The 17089-nt window shown below is 44.4% G+C and overlaps 1 protein-coding gene across 3 annotated transcripts in view; it reads right to left on the minus strand.

Moving 5' to 3' along the window:
- The window catches only part of MIB2 (MIB E3 ubiquitin protein ligase 2), an 88127-nt gene that overhangs the window by 34122 nt on the left and 36916 nt on the right, over positions 1-17089 (minus strand). For 2 of the 3 annotated variants that reach the window (XM_067472957.1, XM_067472958.1), the window contains exons 4-5: positions 3527-3633; positions 809-1003 (exon numbers count right to left, since the gene is read on the minus strand). In XM_067472957.1, coding sequence (XP_067329058.1) covers positions 809-1003; positions 3527-3633 — 302 coding nt within the window. Of the gene's footprint in view, positions 1-808; positions 1004-3526; positions 3634-5265; positions 5597-17089 lie in introns of those variants that run through there. The other variant, XM_067472959.1, reaches the window with a different exon arrangement.

Consider the following 17089-nt stretch of genomic DNA (forward strand, 5'->3'; position numbering starts at 1 on the left):
TAAATAGATAATAGAATCCTAGAGTTGGACGAGACCTCAAGGGCCATCCAGTCCAACCCTGATTGAGAGTGAAACCCTAGTAACCTTGAGTTGAGAGAGATCCAATCCAAACCCCTTAGACAAACTGGCTGACTTGTTGATTGATAATTGAATCATACAATGCTAGAGTTTGAAGAAATCTCAAGGGTCATCCAGTCCAACCCCGATAGCTAGATAGATAGATTAAGATAGATAAGATAGTCAAATCATAGAATCCTAGAGCTGGAAGAAATCCCAAGGGTCATCCAGTTAAAGGACATCAACACAAGGCTCCTTACGTTTGCCAAGACTAATTAAGGAGAGTCAACATCTGTCGGGAACTGAGATGGACTCAACCTGTTTCAGGCTGGAAAAACATCTATCATTCCTTTACAGCTTTGGAACAACATCAGCGGAATATTCCTATAAAAGACTCAATCTAATAATTCTCAAGTGTGACAGACAGCTGTGCTGCTCACCCACCTTGCTCTATGGAAAGAGACGGTGTACCTTGGGAGTGTCAGATCTGCTAGATAGGTAGGTAGATAGTCGAACAACAGAATCCCAGAGTTGGGAGAGACCAGAAGAGCCATTCAGTCCAACCCCCTTCTGCCGCCATCAAAGCCCTCCCGACAGATGACCATCCTGCTTCTACTCAAAAGCCTCCACTATTCTCTGAGGCAGCATATACTACTATTAAATAGCTCTTGCCCCCAGGAAGTTCTACCTAATGTTTTCACTTCGGTACTATCTATACATAGGTCCTGAGTTAAAATGGCGCCGCATGTACCTAATCTTGGGAGGTGCTCCTTGTAGTAAAACCCTCCGGATGCTTCTGCGATGCACTTCAGGTCCACTTTCCCCTTGTGCCCCACCCGGTACACGTTGGTGGTGCCGTCGGCCCACGTCACGCTGGCCACGCTCCGCCCGGTCTCGACGTCCCAGCCGCGGATGTCCACGACACGCCCCGTTTTGCCTTCGCCGCCTGTTTCGGAGGCAAAGAAGAAGACGACACGTGGGCATTATTCCACAGATATAGAAACTTCACTTGTCTAGTTTCCAACCGACCCCTCAACCTGAGGATGCCTGCCATAGATGTGGGCGAAATGTCAGGAGAGGATGCTTCTGTAATTGCAGATGCAAAAGTAAAAACAGAATCCTGACTCTGTTTTTAGTTGTGGGGACAAAGGAAGGACGGAAGGAAAGGAGGAAAAAATCGATGTCTGGAGAGAGGCACACGGAGCTCAGAAGGTCAAAAGTGGAACCTGTCTGACACAGTGACTGCGTGTAATCCATCACGTCTTTGCCCGTCCCAATATGCCACACGCAAGTGCATGCTTTTAAGGTCCAAGCTTCTTAACACAGCAGGGGAACATTAATCTCATATTCTCTATTTGATTTGTGAATCAGTCTTGAAGCCGAGTGATTGTGAGTTTTGTTGGAAACAAAGGATTCCCCCAGGCAGGAAGCACCCAGACCTTTAAGCTGCAAGGCCATTCAATGCTAATCAAGGTGGCCAGTTGCAACATTCACATCGACCTCCAACAGACAAGAGTTCTTTCTCCCACCCTTGACATTATTCCACCTCTGAGGATGCCTGCCATAGATGTGGGCAAAACGTCAGGAGAGAATGCTTCTGGAATTGCAGCATGCACACTTGCCTCAAACAGACAAGAGTTCTTTCCCTGGACATCATTCTACAGATATATAAACCTAACTTGCCTAGTTTCCAACAGACCTCACCATCTCTGAAGATGCCTGCCATAGATGTGGGCGAAACATCAGGAGAGAATGCTTCTGGAATTGCAGCATGCACACTTGCCTCAAACAGACAAGAGTTCTTTCCCTGGACATCATTCTACAGATATATAAACCTAACTTGCCTAGTTTCCAACAGACCTCACCACCTCTGAAGATGCCTGCCATAGATGTGGGCGAAACATCAGGAGAGAATGCTTCTGGAATTGCAGCATGTACACTTGCCTCAAACAGACAAGAGTTCTTTCCCTGGACATTATTATTCCACAGATATATAAACCCCATTTTCCTAGTTTCCAACAGACCTCACAACTTCTGAGGATGCCTACCATAGATATGGGTGAAACGTCAGGAGAGAATGCCACCAACCCTTTCTGGTATTTTGTGTTGCTCATGGGAGTTATGCGTGCCAAGTTTGGTTCAATTCCATTGATGGTGGAGTTCAGAATGCTCTTTGGTTGCAGGTGAACAATAAATCCCAGCAACTACAACTCCCAAATGTCAAGGTCTTTTCCCCCCAAACTCCACCAGTGTTCACATTTGGGCATATTGAGTATCCGTGCCAAGTTTGGGGCATTCTGTTGTTGGTGGGTTCAGAATGCTCTTTGATTGTAGGTGAACTATACATCCCCGTAATGACAACTCCCAAATGTCAAGGTCTATTTCCCCCAAACTCCATTTGTGTTCATATTTGGGCTTATGGAATATTTGTGCCAAGTTTGGTCCAGATCCATCATTGTTTGACTCCACACTGCTCTCTAAATGTAGGTGAACTAAAACTCCAAAACTCAAGGTCAATGTCCACCAAACCTTTCCAGTATTTTCTGTTGATCATGGGAGTTCTGTGTGCCAAGTTGGTTCAATACCATTGCTGGTGGAGTTCAGAATGCTCTTTTATTGTAGGTGAACTATAAATCCCAGCAACAACAACTCCCAAATGTCAAGGTCTATTTTCCCCAAACTCCACCAGTGTTCACATTTGGGCAGATTGAGTATCCGTGCCAAGTTTGGGCAGACTGAGTATTTGTTCCAAGTTTGGTCCAGATCCATCATTGTTTGAGTCCACAGTGCTCTCTGGATGGAGGTGAACTACAACTCCAAAACTCAATGTCAATGCCCAGCAAACCTTTCCAGTATTTTCTGTTGGTCATGGGAATTCTATGTGCCAAGTTTGGTGCAATTACATTGATGGTGGAGTTCAGAATGCTCTTTTATTGTAGGTGAACTATAAATCCCAGCAACTACAACTCCCAAATGTCAAGGTCTATTTTCCCCAAACTCACATTTGGGCATATTGAGTATTCATGCCAAGTTTGGTCCAGATCCATAATTGTTTGAGTCCATAGTGCTCTCTTGATATAGGTGAACTAGAACTCCCAAAATCAAGGTCAATGCCGCCAAGCCCTTTCTAGTATTTGCTGTTGATCATGGGAGTTCTGTGTGCCAATTTGCTTCAATTCCATCCTTAGTGGAGTTCAGAATGCTCTCTGATTGTAGGTGAACTATAAATCCCCGTAACTACAACTCCCAAACGTCAAGGTCTATTTTCCCCAAACTCCACCAGTGTTCACATTGGGGCATATTGATTATTCGTGCCAAGTTTTGGTCCAGATCCATCATTGCCTGAGTCCACAGTGCTCTCTGGATGTAGGTAAACTAGAACTCCCAAACTCAAGGTCAATGCCCATCAAACCCTTCCAGTATTTTCTTTTGGTCATCAGAGTTTGCTTTACAAGAGGAAGCATCTTACCGTCTTGGTTGGCCCATTCCCAGTCGGGGCCCCGGACCACTTTCGCGCCCTGAAACGTTCCCTTCAACGTGATGCGTGGCAGGTTCTGCCGTGGACTCACAGTAACTCTGCACGGAGGGGGAAAAGAAACACAAATTTTGAGTTGGTTCGTCACAAAAAAAAAGTAGTGTGAGCTTTATGGGAAAATGGCAAACGAAGAGGATTGTGAGAGCTGTTCACCAGTGGAACTCTCTGCCCAGGAATGTGGTGGAGGCTCCTTTTTTGGAAGCTTTTAAACAGAGGCTGGATGGCCATCAGTCGGGGGTGCTTTGAATGCAATTTTCCTTCACAGCAGAAGGTGTCACCCCAAAGGAGAGTAATCGCTGCTTATGGTGATTGTGTTGATGTGAGTACTGTGTGTCGTTGGGCGAGTAAGTTTAAAGATGTTGAGGTGACACCTTCTGCTGTCAAGAATTCAATGACTGCACATTGTTTATGCTGCATTGACCAACTGTCTGCACAGGGTTCCATACTCCGCACTTTAACAACACACCATTCAGTACTAAGGCTTCCCGCCAAAATGGAACTCTAGAGGAGAGTCTACTGAACAAGCCAGTACCTGCTGCATACAGTTCTTAAGTCGTATTGATTGATCGTCTATGCAGGGTTCAAAACTCCACACTTTAACAACACAACCATTCAATGCTAAGACTTCCCACCAAAATGGAACTGTAGAAGAGAGTCTACTGAACAAGCCAGTACCCGCTGCATACAGTGCTTAAGTCGCATTGATTGACTGTCTGTGTAGGGTTCCATACTCCACACTTTAACAACACAACCATTCAATGCTAAGGCTTCCCACCAAAATGGAACTGTACAGGAGAGTCTACTGAACAAGCCAGTACCTGCTGAATACAGTGCTTAAGTCGCATTGACCGACCTTCTGCTCAGGGTTCCATACTTCGCACTTTAACAACACAACCATTCAATGCTAAGGCTTCCGGCCAAAATGGAACTGTAGAGGAGAGTCTACTGAACAAGCTAGTACCTGCTGCATACGTTGCTTAAGGCACATTGATTGACTGTCTGTGTAGGGTTCCATACTTCGCACTTTAACAACACAACCGTTCAATGCTAAGGCTTCCCACCAAAATGGAACGGTAGAGGAGAGTCTTCTGAACAAGCCAGTACCTGCTGCATACCAGTACTGCCATCTGTTGAGGAGTTACGAAGGAGGAGGCATTACCTTTCACTTTAACAACACAACAGTTCAATGCTAAGGCTTCCCGCCAAAATGGAACTGTAGAGGAGAGTCTTCTGAACAAGCCAGTACCTCCCCCATACCTGTACTGCCATCTGTTGAGGAGTTACGAAGGTGGAGGCATTACCTTTCACTTTAACAACAGAACAGTTCAATGCTAAAGCTTCCTGCCAAAATGGAACTGTAGGGGAGAGTCTACTGAACAAGGCACAACATAGTCAAACACATCAATAACTGAACATATCGAAACGTAGTTCAAACACAACCAGGAAAGAACACATTAAAATGAACAACAAACGTTGCACGCTTCCTCAGCCTGAGAAGCTAAAGCAGGCATGGGCAAACTTGGGCCCTCCCGGTGTTTTGGACTTCAACTCCCACAATTCCTAGCAGCCTACCGGCTGCTAGGAATTGTGGGAGTTGAAGTCCAAAACACCGGGAGGGCCCAAGTTTGCCCATGCCTGAGCTAAAGCTATAAGCCCGTCAGAGTTGTACCTACATGATAGTAAAGTCTGGATCCGCCGTCCGATTAAAACAACTCCCGATGCCCATTACGCTCATGCAACTACTCCGCCTTTACCCTTCTCCAAACCCCGTTCCTCCGGTCCTCACATCGAGCCAGACGAGGATCTCCTTCCCGGTCGTCTAAGCCTCTCTCGTACGCAAAAAAAGAATATCCGAATCCACGAGGAGAGGAAACATCTTGCTACGCCGAGCACCTTATGTAGCCCGTCCTCTAATACTTGACGACAGCTTGGTTGGATAAACCCCTTAACGGCGCCCGACCGGCCGACTCCGGCACGGAAATAAACCTCGCGTTAATTAACAGACTCCCCGGGCAGGACGGGAAGACTTTACGGAGAACGATGGGAAAAATAGAGTTGTGCACAGACGAGGATATCGGAAAGCTTTTCGTAATGAGGGCAACGCAATCATGACGGTCACTCATTGAGTTGTTAGGTGTCTTGTGTCCAAATTGGGTGTCAATTCGTCCAGTGGTTTTTGAGTTATGTTAACCCCCACAAACGAACATTATGTTTTTATTTATATAGACTAGCCATCCCCTGCCACGCGTTGCTGTGGCCCAGTCTGTGTATATGTTTTGTGTGTATATTTTTAAAAGTGATGGTCACTCATTGGGTTGTTAGGTGTGTTGTGTCCAAATTGGGTGTCAATTTGTCCAGTGGTTTTTGAATTATGTTAACCCCCACAAACGAACATTATGTTTTTATTTATATAGACTAGCCGTCCCCTGCCATGCATTGCTGTGGCCCAGTCTGTGTGTATGTTTTGTGTGGTTTTTTAAAAAAGTGATGGTCACTCATTGGGTTGTTAGGTGTGTTGCGTGCAAATCTGGTGTCAATTCGTCCAGTGGTTTTTGAGTTATGTTAACTCCACAAACGAACATTATGTTTTTATTTATATAGACTAGCCATCCCCTGCCATGCATTGCTGTGGCCCAGTCTGTGTATATGTTTTGTGTGTATTTTTTTAAAAGTGATGGTCACTCATTGAGTTGTTAGGTGTGTTGTGTCCAAATTGGGTGTCAATTCGTCCGTGGTTTTCGAGTTATGTTAACCCCCACAAACGAACATTATGTTTTTATTTATATAGACTAGCCGTCCCCTGCCACGCGTTGCTGTGGCCCAGTCTGTGTATATGTTTTGTGTGTGTGTATATATTTGTGTATATATGTATATATGCATATATATAGATAGATAGATGCATATGTGTGTATATATTTGTGTATTTCTGTGTTTATATGTGCATATGTATATTGTGTATATGTGTGCGCTTGTGTATATATGTGTGTATGTATGTCTATATGTATATGTGTGCATATGCACATGTATGTGTATATTTGTGTGTGTTTGTGTATATGTGTGTGTATATATAGTATGTGTATATATGTGTGTTTGCATACATAGATAGAGATAGATGGGCGTATATGTGTGTGCATATGTGTGTATAAGTGTGTATATATTTGTGTATTTCTGTGTTTATATGTGCATATGTATATTGTGTATGTGTGTGCTTGTGTATGTATGTGTGTATGTACGTCTATATGTATATGTGTGCATATATATACACGTATGCGTATATCTCTGTGTGCTTGTGTATATATGTGTGTGTCTGTATGTACGTATGTGTGCGTGTGTATACGTGTATGTGCATATGTATATATAGTTTATTTTTGATGGTTTGAAGTCCATTTTGCTGGGGGTTTTTTGTGTGTTTTAGGGGTGATGGTCACTTGTTTGCCTGAGAGGTGTGTTGTGTCCAAATTTGGTGTCAATTATGTTCATCCCACAAACGAACATTACGTTTTTATTTATATTGATTTATTATTTTACTCTATTTTATTGTTATTATTACATATACATTATTTTATTCTTATTTATTTTTCCCCAGTTTGTTATTATTACATATACATTATTTTATTCTATTTTTTATTTTTTCCAGTTTGTTATTATTACATACATTATTTTATTCCTATTTATTATTATTTTTCCAGTTATTATTACACATACATTATTTTATTCCTATTTATTATTATTTTTCCAGTTATTATTACATATACATTATTTTATTCTATTTATTTTTTTCCAGTTTGGTATTTTACACATATACATTATTTTATTCTTATTTATTATTATTTTTTCGAGTTATGTGAACCCCCACAAACGAACATTATGTTTTTATTTATATAGATTTATTATTTTACTCTATTTTGATTGTTATTATTGCATATACATTATTTTATTCTATTTATTTTATCTAGTAGTTATTACACATACATTATTTTATTCTTATTTATTTTTTATTTTTCCCAGTTTGTTATTATTGCATATACATTATTTTATTCTATTTAATTTTATTTTTTCCCAGTTTGTTATTATTACATATACATTATTTTATTCTATTTATTTTTATTTTTCCCAGTTTGTTATTATTACATAAACATTATTTTATTCTATTTAATTTTTTACAGTTTGGTATTTTACATATATACATTATTTTATTCTTATTTATTTATTTTTATTTTTCCCAGTTTGTTATTATTACATATACATTATTTTATTCTTATTTATTTTTATTTTTCCAGTTATTATTACATATACATTATTTTATTCTTATTTATTATTATTATTCCAGTTATTATTACATAAACATTATTTTATTCTATTTATATTTATCTTTCCCCAGTTTGTTATTATTACATAAACATTATTTTATTCCTATTTATTATTATTTTTCCAGTTATTATTACATAAACATTATTTTATTCTTATTTATTTTTTAATTTTTCCCAGTTTGGTATTTTACATATATACATTATTTTATTCTTATTTATTTATTTTTATTTTTCCTAGTTTGTTATTATTACATATACATTATTTTATTCTATTTATGTTTTCCATTTTGTTATTATTACATATACATTATTTTATTCTATTTAATTTTTTTCCAGTTTGGTATTTTACACATATACATTATTTTATTCTTATTTATATTTAATTTTTCCCAGTTTGTTATTATTACATAAACATTATTTGATTCCTATTTATTATTATTTTTCCAGTTATTATTACATAAACATTATTTTATTCTATTTCAATTTTTTCCAGTTTGGTATTTTACATATATACATTATTTTATTCTTATTTATTTATTTTTATTTTTCCCAATTTGTTATTATTACATATACATTATTTGATTCCTATTTATTATTATTTTTCCAGTTATTATTATTTTTCCAGTTATTATTACATATACATTATTTTATTCCTATTTATTATTATTTTTCCAGTTATTATTACATATACATTATTTTATTCTATTTAATTTTTCCCAGTTTGGTATTATTCCATAGACATGAGCAAGGATCCTAACCAGACTCAAATCCTTCTAAGCCCCGTCCAGCTGGAGCTCAAGAGGAAATCCCGAAATATACCCGGTCTGCGTCACACACGAGGCCAAAAGGACATCGGCAGGTAATGCGGACGCACTGAATGAAACGTTTCTGGGCTACCTTCATATCTTGTCTCGCTCTCAGCTCACAGCATCGACCCAAACAGCTTTAAAGAAACACAATACAGCATCTTCCAAACAAACAAACAAACAGAGTTACAGGCCATCCCTTTAGCACAGTGTTTCTCAACCTGGGGGTCGCACCCACTGGGAGGGTCGCGCGGGGTGTTAAAGGGGTCACCAAAGGAAGCACATTATTTTCTGTTGGTCATGGAGGTTCTGTGTGGGAGGTTTGGCCCAATTCTATAGTTGGTGGGTTCAGAAAGCTCTTTGACTGTAGGTGAACTATACATCCCAGTAACTACAACTCCCAAATGTCAAGGTCTATTTCCGCCAAACTCCACCTGTGTTCATATTTGGGCATATGGAATATTCGTGCCAAGTTTGGTCCAGATCTATCATTGTTTGAGTCCACAGTGCTCTCTGGATGTAGGTGAACTACAACTCCCAAACTCAAGGTCAATGCCCACTGAACCCTTCCAATAGTTTCTGTTGGCCAAGGGGGTCCTGTGTGCCAAGTTGGTTCAATTCCATTACTGGTCGAGTTCAGAATGCTCTTTGATTTTAGGTGAACTATAAATCCCAGTAACTACAACTCCCAAATGTCAAGGTTTATTTCCGCCAAACTCCACCTGTGTTCATATTTCGGCATATGGAATATTCGTGCCAAGTTTGGTCCAGACCCATCATTGTTTGAGTCCACAGTGCTCTCTGGAGATAGGTGAACTACAACTCCCAAACTCAAGGTCAATGCCCACTGAAATGCCCAAGGTCAATGCCCTCCAGAGAGTCCACAGTGCTCTCTGGAGATAGGTGAACTACAACTCCCAAACTCAAGGTCAATGCCCACTGAAATGCCCAAGGTCAATGCCCTCCAGAGAGTCCACAGTGCTCTCTGGAGATAGGTGAACTACAACTCCCAAACTCAAGGTCAATGCCCACTGAAATGCCCAAGGTCAATGCCCTCCAGAGAGTCCACAGTGCTCTCTGGAGATAGGTGAACTACAACTCCCAAACTCAAGGTCAATGCCCACTGAACCCTTCCAATAGTTTCTGTTGGCCAAGGGGGTTCTGTGTGCCAAGTTGGTTCAATTCCATTGATGGTGGTGTCCAGAATGCTTTTTGTAGGTGAACTATAAATCCCAGTAACTACAACTCCCAAATGTCAAGGTCTATTTCCCCCAATCTCCATCTGTGTTCATATTTGGGCATATGGAATATTCGTGCCAAGTTTGGTCCAGACCCATCATTGTTTGAGTCCACAGTGCTCTCTGGAGATAGGTGAACTACAACTCCCAAACTCAAGGTCAATGCCCACTGAAATGCCCAAGGTCAATGCCCTCCAGAGAGTCCACAGTGCTCTCTGGAGATAGGTGAACTACAACTCCCAAACTCAAGGTCAATGCCCACTGAAATGCCCAAGGTCAATGCCCTCCAGAGAGTCCACAGTGCTCTCTGGAGATAGGTGAACTACAACTCCCAAACTCAAGGTCAATGCCCACTGAACCCTTCCAATAGTTTCTGTTGGCCAAGGGGGTTCTGTGTGCCAAGTTGGTTCAATTCCATTACTGGTCAAGTTCAGAATGCTCTTTGATTGTAGGTGAACTATAAATCCCAGTAACTACAACTCCCAAATGTCAAGGTCTATTTCCGCCAAACTCCACCTGTGTTCATATTTGGGCATATGGAATATTCGTGCCAAGTTTGGTCCAGATCTATCATTGTTTGAGTCCACAGTGCTCTCTGGATGTAGGTGAACTACAACTCCAAAACTCAAGGTCAATGCAGTTGTTCATGAGAGTTCTGTATGCCAAGTTTGGTTCAAATCCATTGATGGTGGAGTCCAGAATGCTCTTTGTAGATGAACTATACATCCCAGCAACTACAACTCCCAAATGTCAAGGTCTATTTTCCCTACACTCCACCAGTGTTCACTTTTGGGCATATTGACTATCCGTGCCAAGTTTGGGCAGACTGAGTATTTGTGCCAACTTTGGTCGAGTTCAGAATGCTCTTTGATTGTAGGTGAACTATAAATCCCAGCAACCACAACTCCCAAATGTCAAGGTCTATTTTCCCCAAACTCCACCAGTGTTCACATTTTGGCATATTGAGTATCCGTGCCAAGTTTGGGCAGACTGAGTATTTGTGCCAAGTTTGGTCAAGGTCAGAATGTGCTGTGATTGTAGGTGAACTATAAATCCCAGCAACTACAACTCCCAAATGTCAAGGTCTATTTTCCCCAAACTCCACCAGTGTTCACATTTGGGCATATTGTAGGTGAACTATAATATGCCCAAATGTGCCAAGTTTGGGCAGACTATTTGTGCCAAATTTGGTCGAGCTCAGAATGCTCTTTGATTGTAGGTGAACTATACATCCCAGAAACTACGATTCCCAAATGACAAATTATTTGAGTGAAGGACATACATTGGGTTGTTAGGTGTCTTGTGTCCAAATTTGGTGGCAATTCGTCCAGTGTTTTTCGAGTTTTGTGAATAGCACAAACGAACATGATCTTTGTTATTTATATAGATAGTCTAGCTGTACCCAGCCACGTGTTGCTGTGGCCATGTGTGGTTTAATGGTAACGAAAGAAAAGAGAAAGAGCTGGTTTTGCGTTGCTGTGACCCAGGGAAGGCTTTGATGGTGTCTTCTTTGATGTCCAAAGGGGGTTGGACTGGATAGCCTTGGGGGCTCCATTCCAACTGTGTGGCCATCTGCCGGGACGGCTTTGATGGTGTCTTCTTGGATGGCCAAAGGGGGTTGGACTGGATGGCCTTGGGGGCTGCATTCCAACTGCGTGGCCATCTGCCGGGACGGCTTTGATGGTGTCTTCTTGGATGGCCAAAGGGGGTTGGACTGGATGGCCTTGGGGGCTGCATTCCAACTGCACGGCCATCTGCCGGGACGGCTTTAATGGTGTCTTCTTGGATGGCCAAAGGGGGTTGGACTGGATGGCCTTGGGGGCTGCATTCCAACTGCGTGGCCATCTGCCGGGACGGCTTTGATGGTGTCTTCTTGGATGGCCAAAGGGGGTTGGGCTGGATGGCCTTGGGGGCTGCATTTCAACTGCGTGGCCATCTGCCGGGACGGCTTTGATGGTGTCTTCTTGGATGGCCAAAGGGGGTTGGGCTGGATGGCCTTGGGGGCTGCATTCCAACTGTGTGGCCATCTGCCGGGACGGCTTTGATGGTGTCTTCTTGGATGGCCAAAGGGGGTTGGACTGGATGGCCTTGGGGGCTGCATTCCAACTGCGTGGCCATCTGCCGGGACGGCTTTGATGGTGTCTTCTTGGATGGCCAAAGGGGGTTGGGCTGGATGGCCTTGGGGGCTGCATTCCAACTGCGTGGCCATCTGCCGGGACGGCTTTGATGGTGTCTTCTTGGATGGCCAAAGGGGGTTGGACTGGATGGCCTTGGGGGCTGCATTCCAACTGCGTGGCCATCTGCCGGGACGGCTTTGATGGTGTCTTCTTGGATGGCCAAAGGGGGTTGGACTGGATGGCCTTGGGGGCTGCATTCCAACTGCGTGGCCATCTGCCGGGACGGCTTTGATGGTGTCTTCTTGGATGGCCAAAGGGGGTTGGACTGGATGGCCTTGGGGGCTGCATTCCAACTGCGTGGCCATCTGCCGGGACGGCTTTGATGGTGTCTTCTTGGATGGCCAAAGGGGGTTGGACTGGATGGCCTTGGGGGCTGCATTCCAACTGTGTGGCCATCTGCCGGGACGGCTTTGATGGTGTCTTCTTGGATGGCCAAAGGGGGTTGGACTGGATGGCCTTGGGGGCTGCATTCCAACTGCGTGGCCATCTGCCGGGACGGCTTTGATGGTGTCTTCTTGGATGGCCAAAGGGGGTTGGACTGGATGGCCTTGGGGGCTGCATTCCAACTGCGTGGCCATCTGCCGGGACGGCTTTGATGGTGTCTTCTTGGATGGCCAAAGGGGGTTGGACTAGATAGCCTTGGGGGCTCCATTCCAACTGCACGGCCATCTGCCGGGACGGCTTTGATGGTGTCTTCTTGGATGGCCAAAGGGGGTTGGACTGGATGGCCTTGGGGGCTGCATTCCAACTGCACGGCCATCTGCCGGGACGGCTTTAATGGTGTCTTCTTGGATGGCCAAAGAGGGTTGGACTGGATGGCCTTGGGGGCTGCATTCCAACTGTGTGGCCATCTGCCGGGACGGCTTTGATGGTGTCTTCTTGGATGGCCAAAGGGGGTTGGACTGGATGGCCTTGGGGGCTGCATTCCAACTGTGTGGCCATCTGCCGGGACGGCTTTGATGGTGTCTTCTTGGATGGCCAAAGGGGGTTGGACTGGATGGCCTTGGGGGCTGCATTCCAACTGCGTGGCCATCTGCCGGGACGGCTTTGATGGTGTCTTCTTGGATGGCGAAAGGGGGTTGGACTGGATGGCCTTGGGGGCTGCATTCCAACTGTGTGGCCATCTGCCGGGACGGCTTTGATGGTGTCTTCTTGGATGGCCAAAGGGGGTTGGACTGGATGGCCTTGGGGGCTGCATTCCAACTGTGTGGCCATCTGCCGGGACGGCTTTGATGGTGTCTTCTTGGATGGCCAAAGGGGGTTGGACTGGATGGCCTTGGGGGCTGCATTCCAACTGTGTGGCCATCTGCCGGGACGGCTTTGATGGTGTCTTCCTGGATGGCCAAAGGGGGTTGGACTAGATAGCCTTGGGGGCTCCATTCCAACTGCACGGCCATCTGTCGGGACGGCTTTGGTGGTGTCCGAATTCCAATTCCGCTGTCTGATAAATATCTTCAAGTCAAGTCTCTTTGTAAAGCAGGGAACAGATTACAGCGAGGAATTCGAAGCTCGGAGAAGGAAGATGCCGTAGGCATGGATCAGCATCAACATTGTCCCGGAGGGCCGATGCGATTTCACGTCCAGCAATTTCCTCCTAATCCCCAACCAGCCGAAGTCCCCTCCGGACATGGACGAGAGGCCGAATTTCTGGGTCAGCGCTGATCGGGAAACGAGTATCTTAATTAAAATGGGTTTCAAAGGCAATATTGTTGTGATTGCGTACATCCCGCAGGGGTGGTTATGCAGCACTCTTTCTTTCTTAATTGCCTTGGTGGTCATCCAGGTTTTGGAAGCAAAGTAATTCAAATTATCTATTCCTTGGGTAGGTCGCAAGTTTACTACTTACTTAGGAAATCCCTCGTTGTCCGAGTAGGGTCCGTAGGTGACGGTGGAGCCCTCTTCTTGACCGGCATCTTCTCCCTTCCGCAGTGAGGACATCGGTTTCCAAGTGGAAGGCAGTCTCAGTTGCCGTTGGCTTGGCACGTTTCTCTCTTTCGCCCTCCATTCGTGCCTCTTCAAATTCTGCAGCACTGCTGGTCACAGCTGACCTCCAGCTGGAGCACTTCCCAGTTCTCAGTGTCTATGCCAGAGTCTTTAAGCCCGTCTTTCAATCTCTTTTCCTGCCCTCCAACATTCCGTTTTCCGTTCTTGATTTCAGAGTAGAGCAACTGCTTTGGGAGACGGTGGTCGGGCGTCCGGACAACGTGGCTGATCCAGCGGAGTTGATGGCGGAGCATCGCTACAATGCTGGCGGTCTTTGCTTCTTCCAGAATGCTGACATTTGTCCGCTTGTCCTCCCAAGAGATTTGCAGGATTTTCCGGAGGCAGCGCTGATGGAATTGTTCCAGGAGTTGCATGTGACGTCTGTAGACAGTCCACGTTTCGCAGGCATATAGCAGGGTTGGGAGGACAATGGCGTTATAAACAAGCACCTTGATCTCCCTACGGATGTCCCGGTCCTCAAACACTCTCTGCTTCATTCGAAGAATGCTGCACTCACAGAGCTCAGGTGGTGTTCTATTTATTTGTCGTGTCAATGTTGACGTCTGTAGACAGTCCAGGTTTCACAGGAATATAACAGGGTTGGGAGGACAATGGCTTTATAAACAAGCACCTTGATCTCCCTACAGATATCCCGGTCTTCAAACAATCTCTGCTTCATTCGGAAGAATGCTGCACTCACAGAGCTCAGGTGGTGTTCTATTGCAGTGTCAATGTTGACGTCTGTAGACCGTCCACGTTTCGCAGGAATATAGCAGGGTTGGGAGGACAATGGCTTTATAAACAAGCCCCTTGGTCTCCCTATGGATGTCCGGTCTTCAAACAATCTCTGCGTCATTCGTTCAATGCTAAGGCTTCCCGCCAAAATGGTACTGTAGAGGAGAGTCTACTGAACTAGCCAGTACCTGCCACATACCCGTACTGCCATCTGTTGAGGAGTTATGAAGGTGGAGGCATTACTTTTCACTTTAACAACACAACCATTCAATGCTAAGGCTTCCCGCCAAAAAGGAACTGTAGAGGAAAGTCTACTGAACAAGCCAGTACCTGCCGCATACCAGTAGTGCCATCTGTTGAGGAGTTACAAAGGTGGAGGCACTACTTTTCACTTTAACAACACAACCGTTCAATGCTAAGGCTTCCCGCCAAAATGGTACTGTAGAGGAGAGCCTACTGAACTAGCCAGTACCTGCCACATACCCGTACTGCCATCTGTTGAGGAGTTACGAAGGTGGAGGCATTACTTTTCACTTTAACAACACAACTGTTCAATGCTAAGGCTTCCCGCCAAAATGGTACTGTAGAGGAGAGCCTACTGAACTAGCCAGTACCTGCCGCATCCCAGTACTGCCATCTGTTGAGGAGTTACGAAGGTGGAGGCATTACTTTTCACTTTAACAACACAACCATTCAATGCTAAGGCTTCCCGCCAAAATGGTACTGTAGAGGAGAGCCTACTGAACTAGCCAGTACCTGCCGCATCCCAGTACTGCCATCTGTTGAGGAGTTACGAAGGTGGAGGCATTACTTTTCACTTTAACAACACAACTGTTCAATGCTAAGGCTTCCCACCAAAATGGAACAGTAGAGGAGAGTCTACTGAACAAGCCAGTACCTGCCGCATCCCAGTACTGCCATCTGTTGAGGACTTACAAAGGTGGAGGCATTACTTTTCACTTTAACAACACAACCGTTCAATGCTAAGGCTTCCTGCCAAAATGGAACTGTAGAGGAGAGTCTACTGAGCAAGCCAGTCCCTGCTGCATCCCAGTACTGCCATCTGTTGAGGAGTTACGAAGGTGGAGGCATTACTTTTCATTTTAACAACACAACCGTTCATTGCTAAGGCTTCCCGCTAAAATGGAACTGCAGAGGAGAGTCTACTGAACAAGTCCGTACCTGCTGCATATCAGTAGTGCCATCTGTTGAGGAGTTACGAAGGTGGAGGCATTACTTTTCCCTTTAACAACACAACCGTTGAGTGCTAAGGCTTCCCGCAAAAAAGGAACTGTAGAAGAGAGTCTACTGAACAAGCCAGTACCTGCTGTATACCAGTAGTGCCATCTGTTGAGGAGTTATCAAGGTGAAGGCATTACTTTTCACTTTAACAACACAACCGTTCAATGCTAAGGCTTCCCACCAAAAAGGAACTGTAGAGGAGAGTCTACTGAACAAGCCAGTACCTGCTGCATACCAGTACTGCCACCTGTTGAGGAGTTACAAAGGTGGAGGCATTACTTTTCACTTTAACAACAGAACCGTTCATTGCTAAGGCTCCCCGCCAAAAAGGAACTGTAGAGGAGAGTCTACTGAACAAGCCAGTACCTGCCTCATACCAGTACTGCCATCTGTTGAGGAGTTACGAAGGTGGAGGCATTACTTTTCACTGTAACAACACAACCGTTCAATGCTAAGGCTTCCCGCAAAAAAGGAACTGTAGAGGAGAGTCTACTGAACAAGCCAGCACCTGCTGCATACCAGTACTGCCATCTGTTGAGGAGTTACGAAGGTGGAGGCATTACTTCGCACTTTAACAACACAACCGTTCAATGCTAAGGCTTCCTGCCAAAATGGAACTGTAGAGGAGAGTCTACTGAAGAAACCAGTACCTGCCGCATACCAGTAATGCTATCTGTTGAGGAGTTACGAAGGTGGAGGCATTACCTTTCACTTTAACAACACAACCATTCAATGCTAAGGCTTCCAGTCAAAAAGGAACTGTAGAGAAGAGTCTACTGAACCAGTCAGTACCTGCCGCATACCAGTAGTGCTATCTGTTGAGGAGCTACGAAGGGGGAGGCATTACTTTTCACTTTAACAACACAACCGTTCAATGCAATTGGACCACGATTTTAGTTAGGAGATGTATTGGATTGTGATTTATGTGAAATATTGTGTATTATGTTTTTTACGGTTTTAATTGTATACTGTGTACTGTATATTCTGTTGTAAACCGCGTTGAGTC

Source organism: Anolis sagrei, chromosome 13 (genome assembly GCF_037176765.1).
Source record: "Anolis sagrei isolate rAnoSag1 chromosome 13, rAnoSag1.mat, whole genome shotgun sequence".
NCBI classification, from domain to species: domain Eukaryota; kingdom Metazoa; phylum Chordata; class Lepidosauria; order Squamata; family Dactyloidae; genus Anolis; species Anolis sagrei.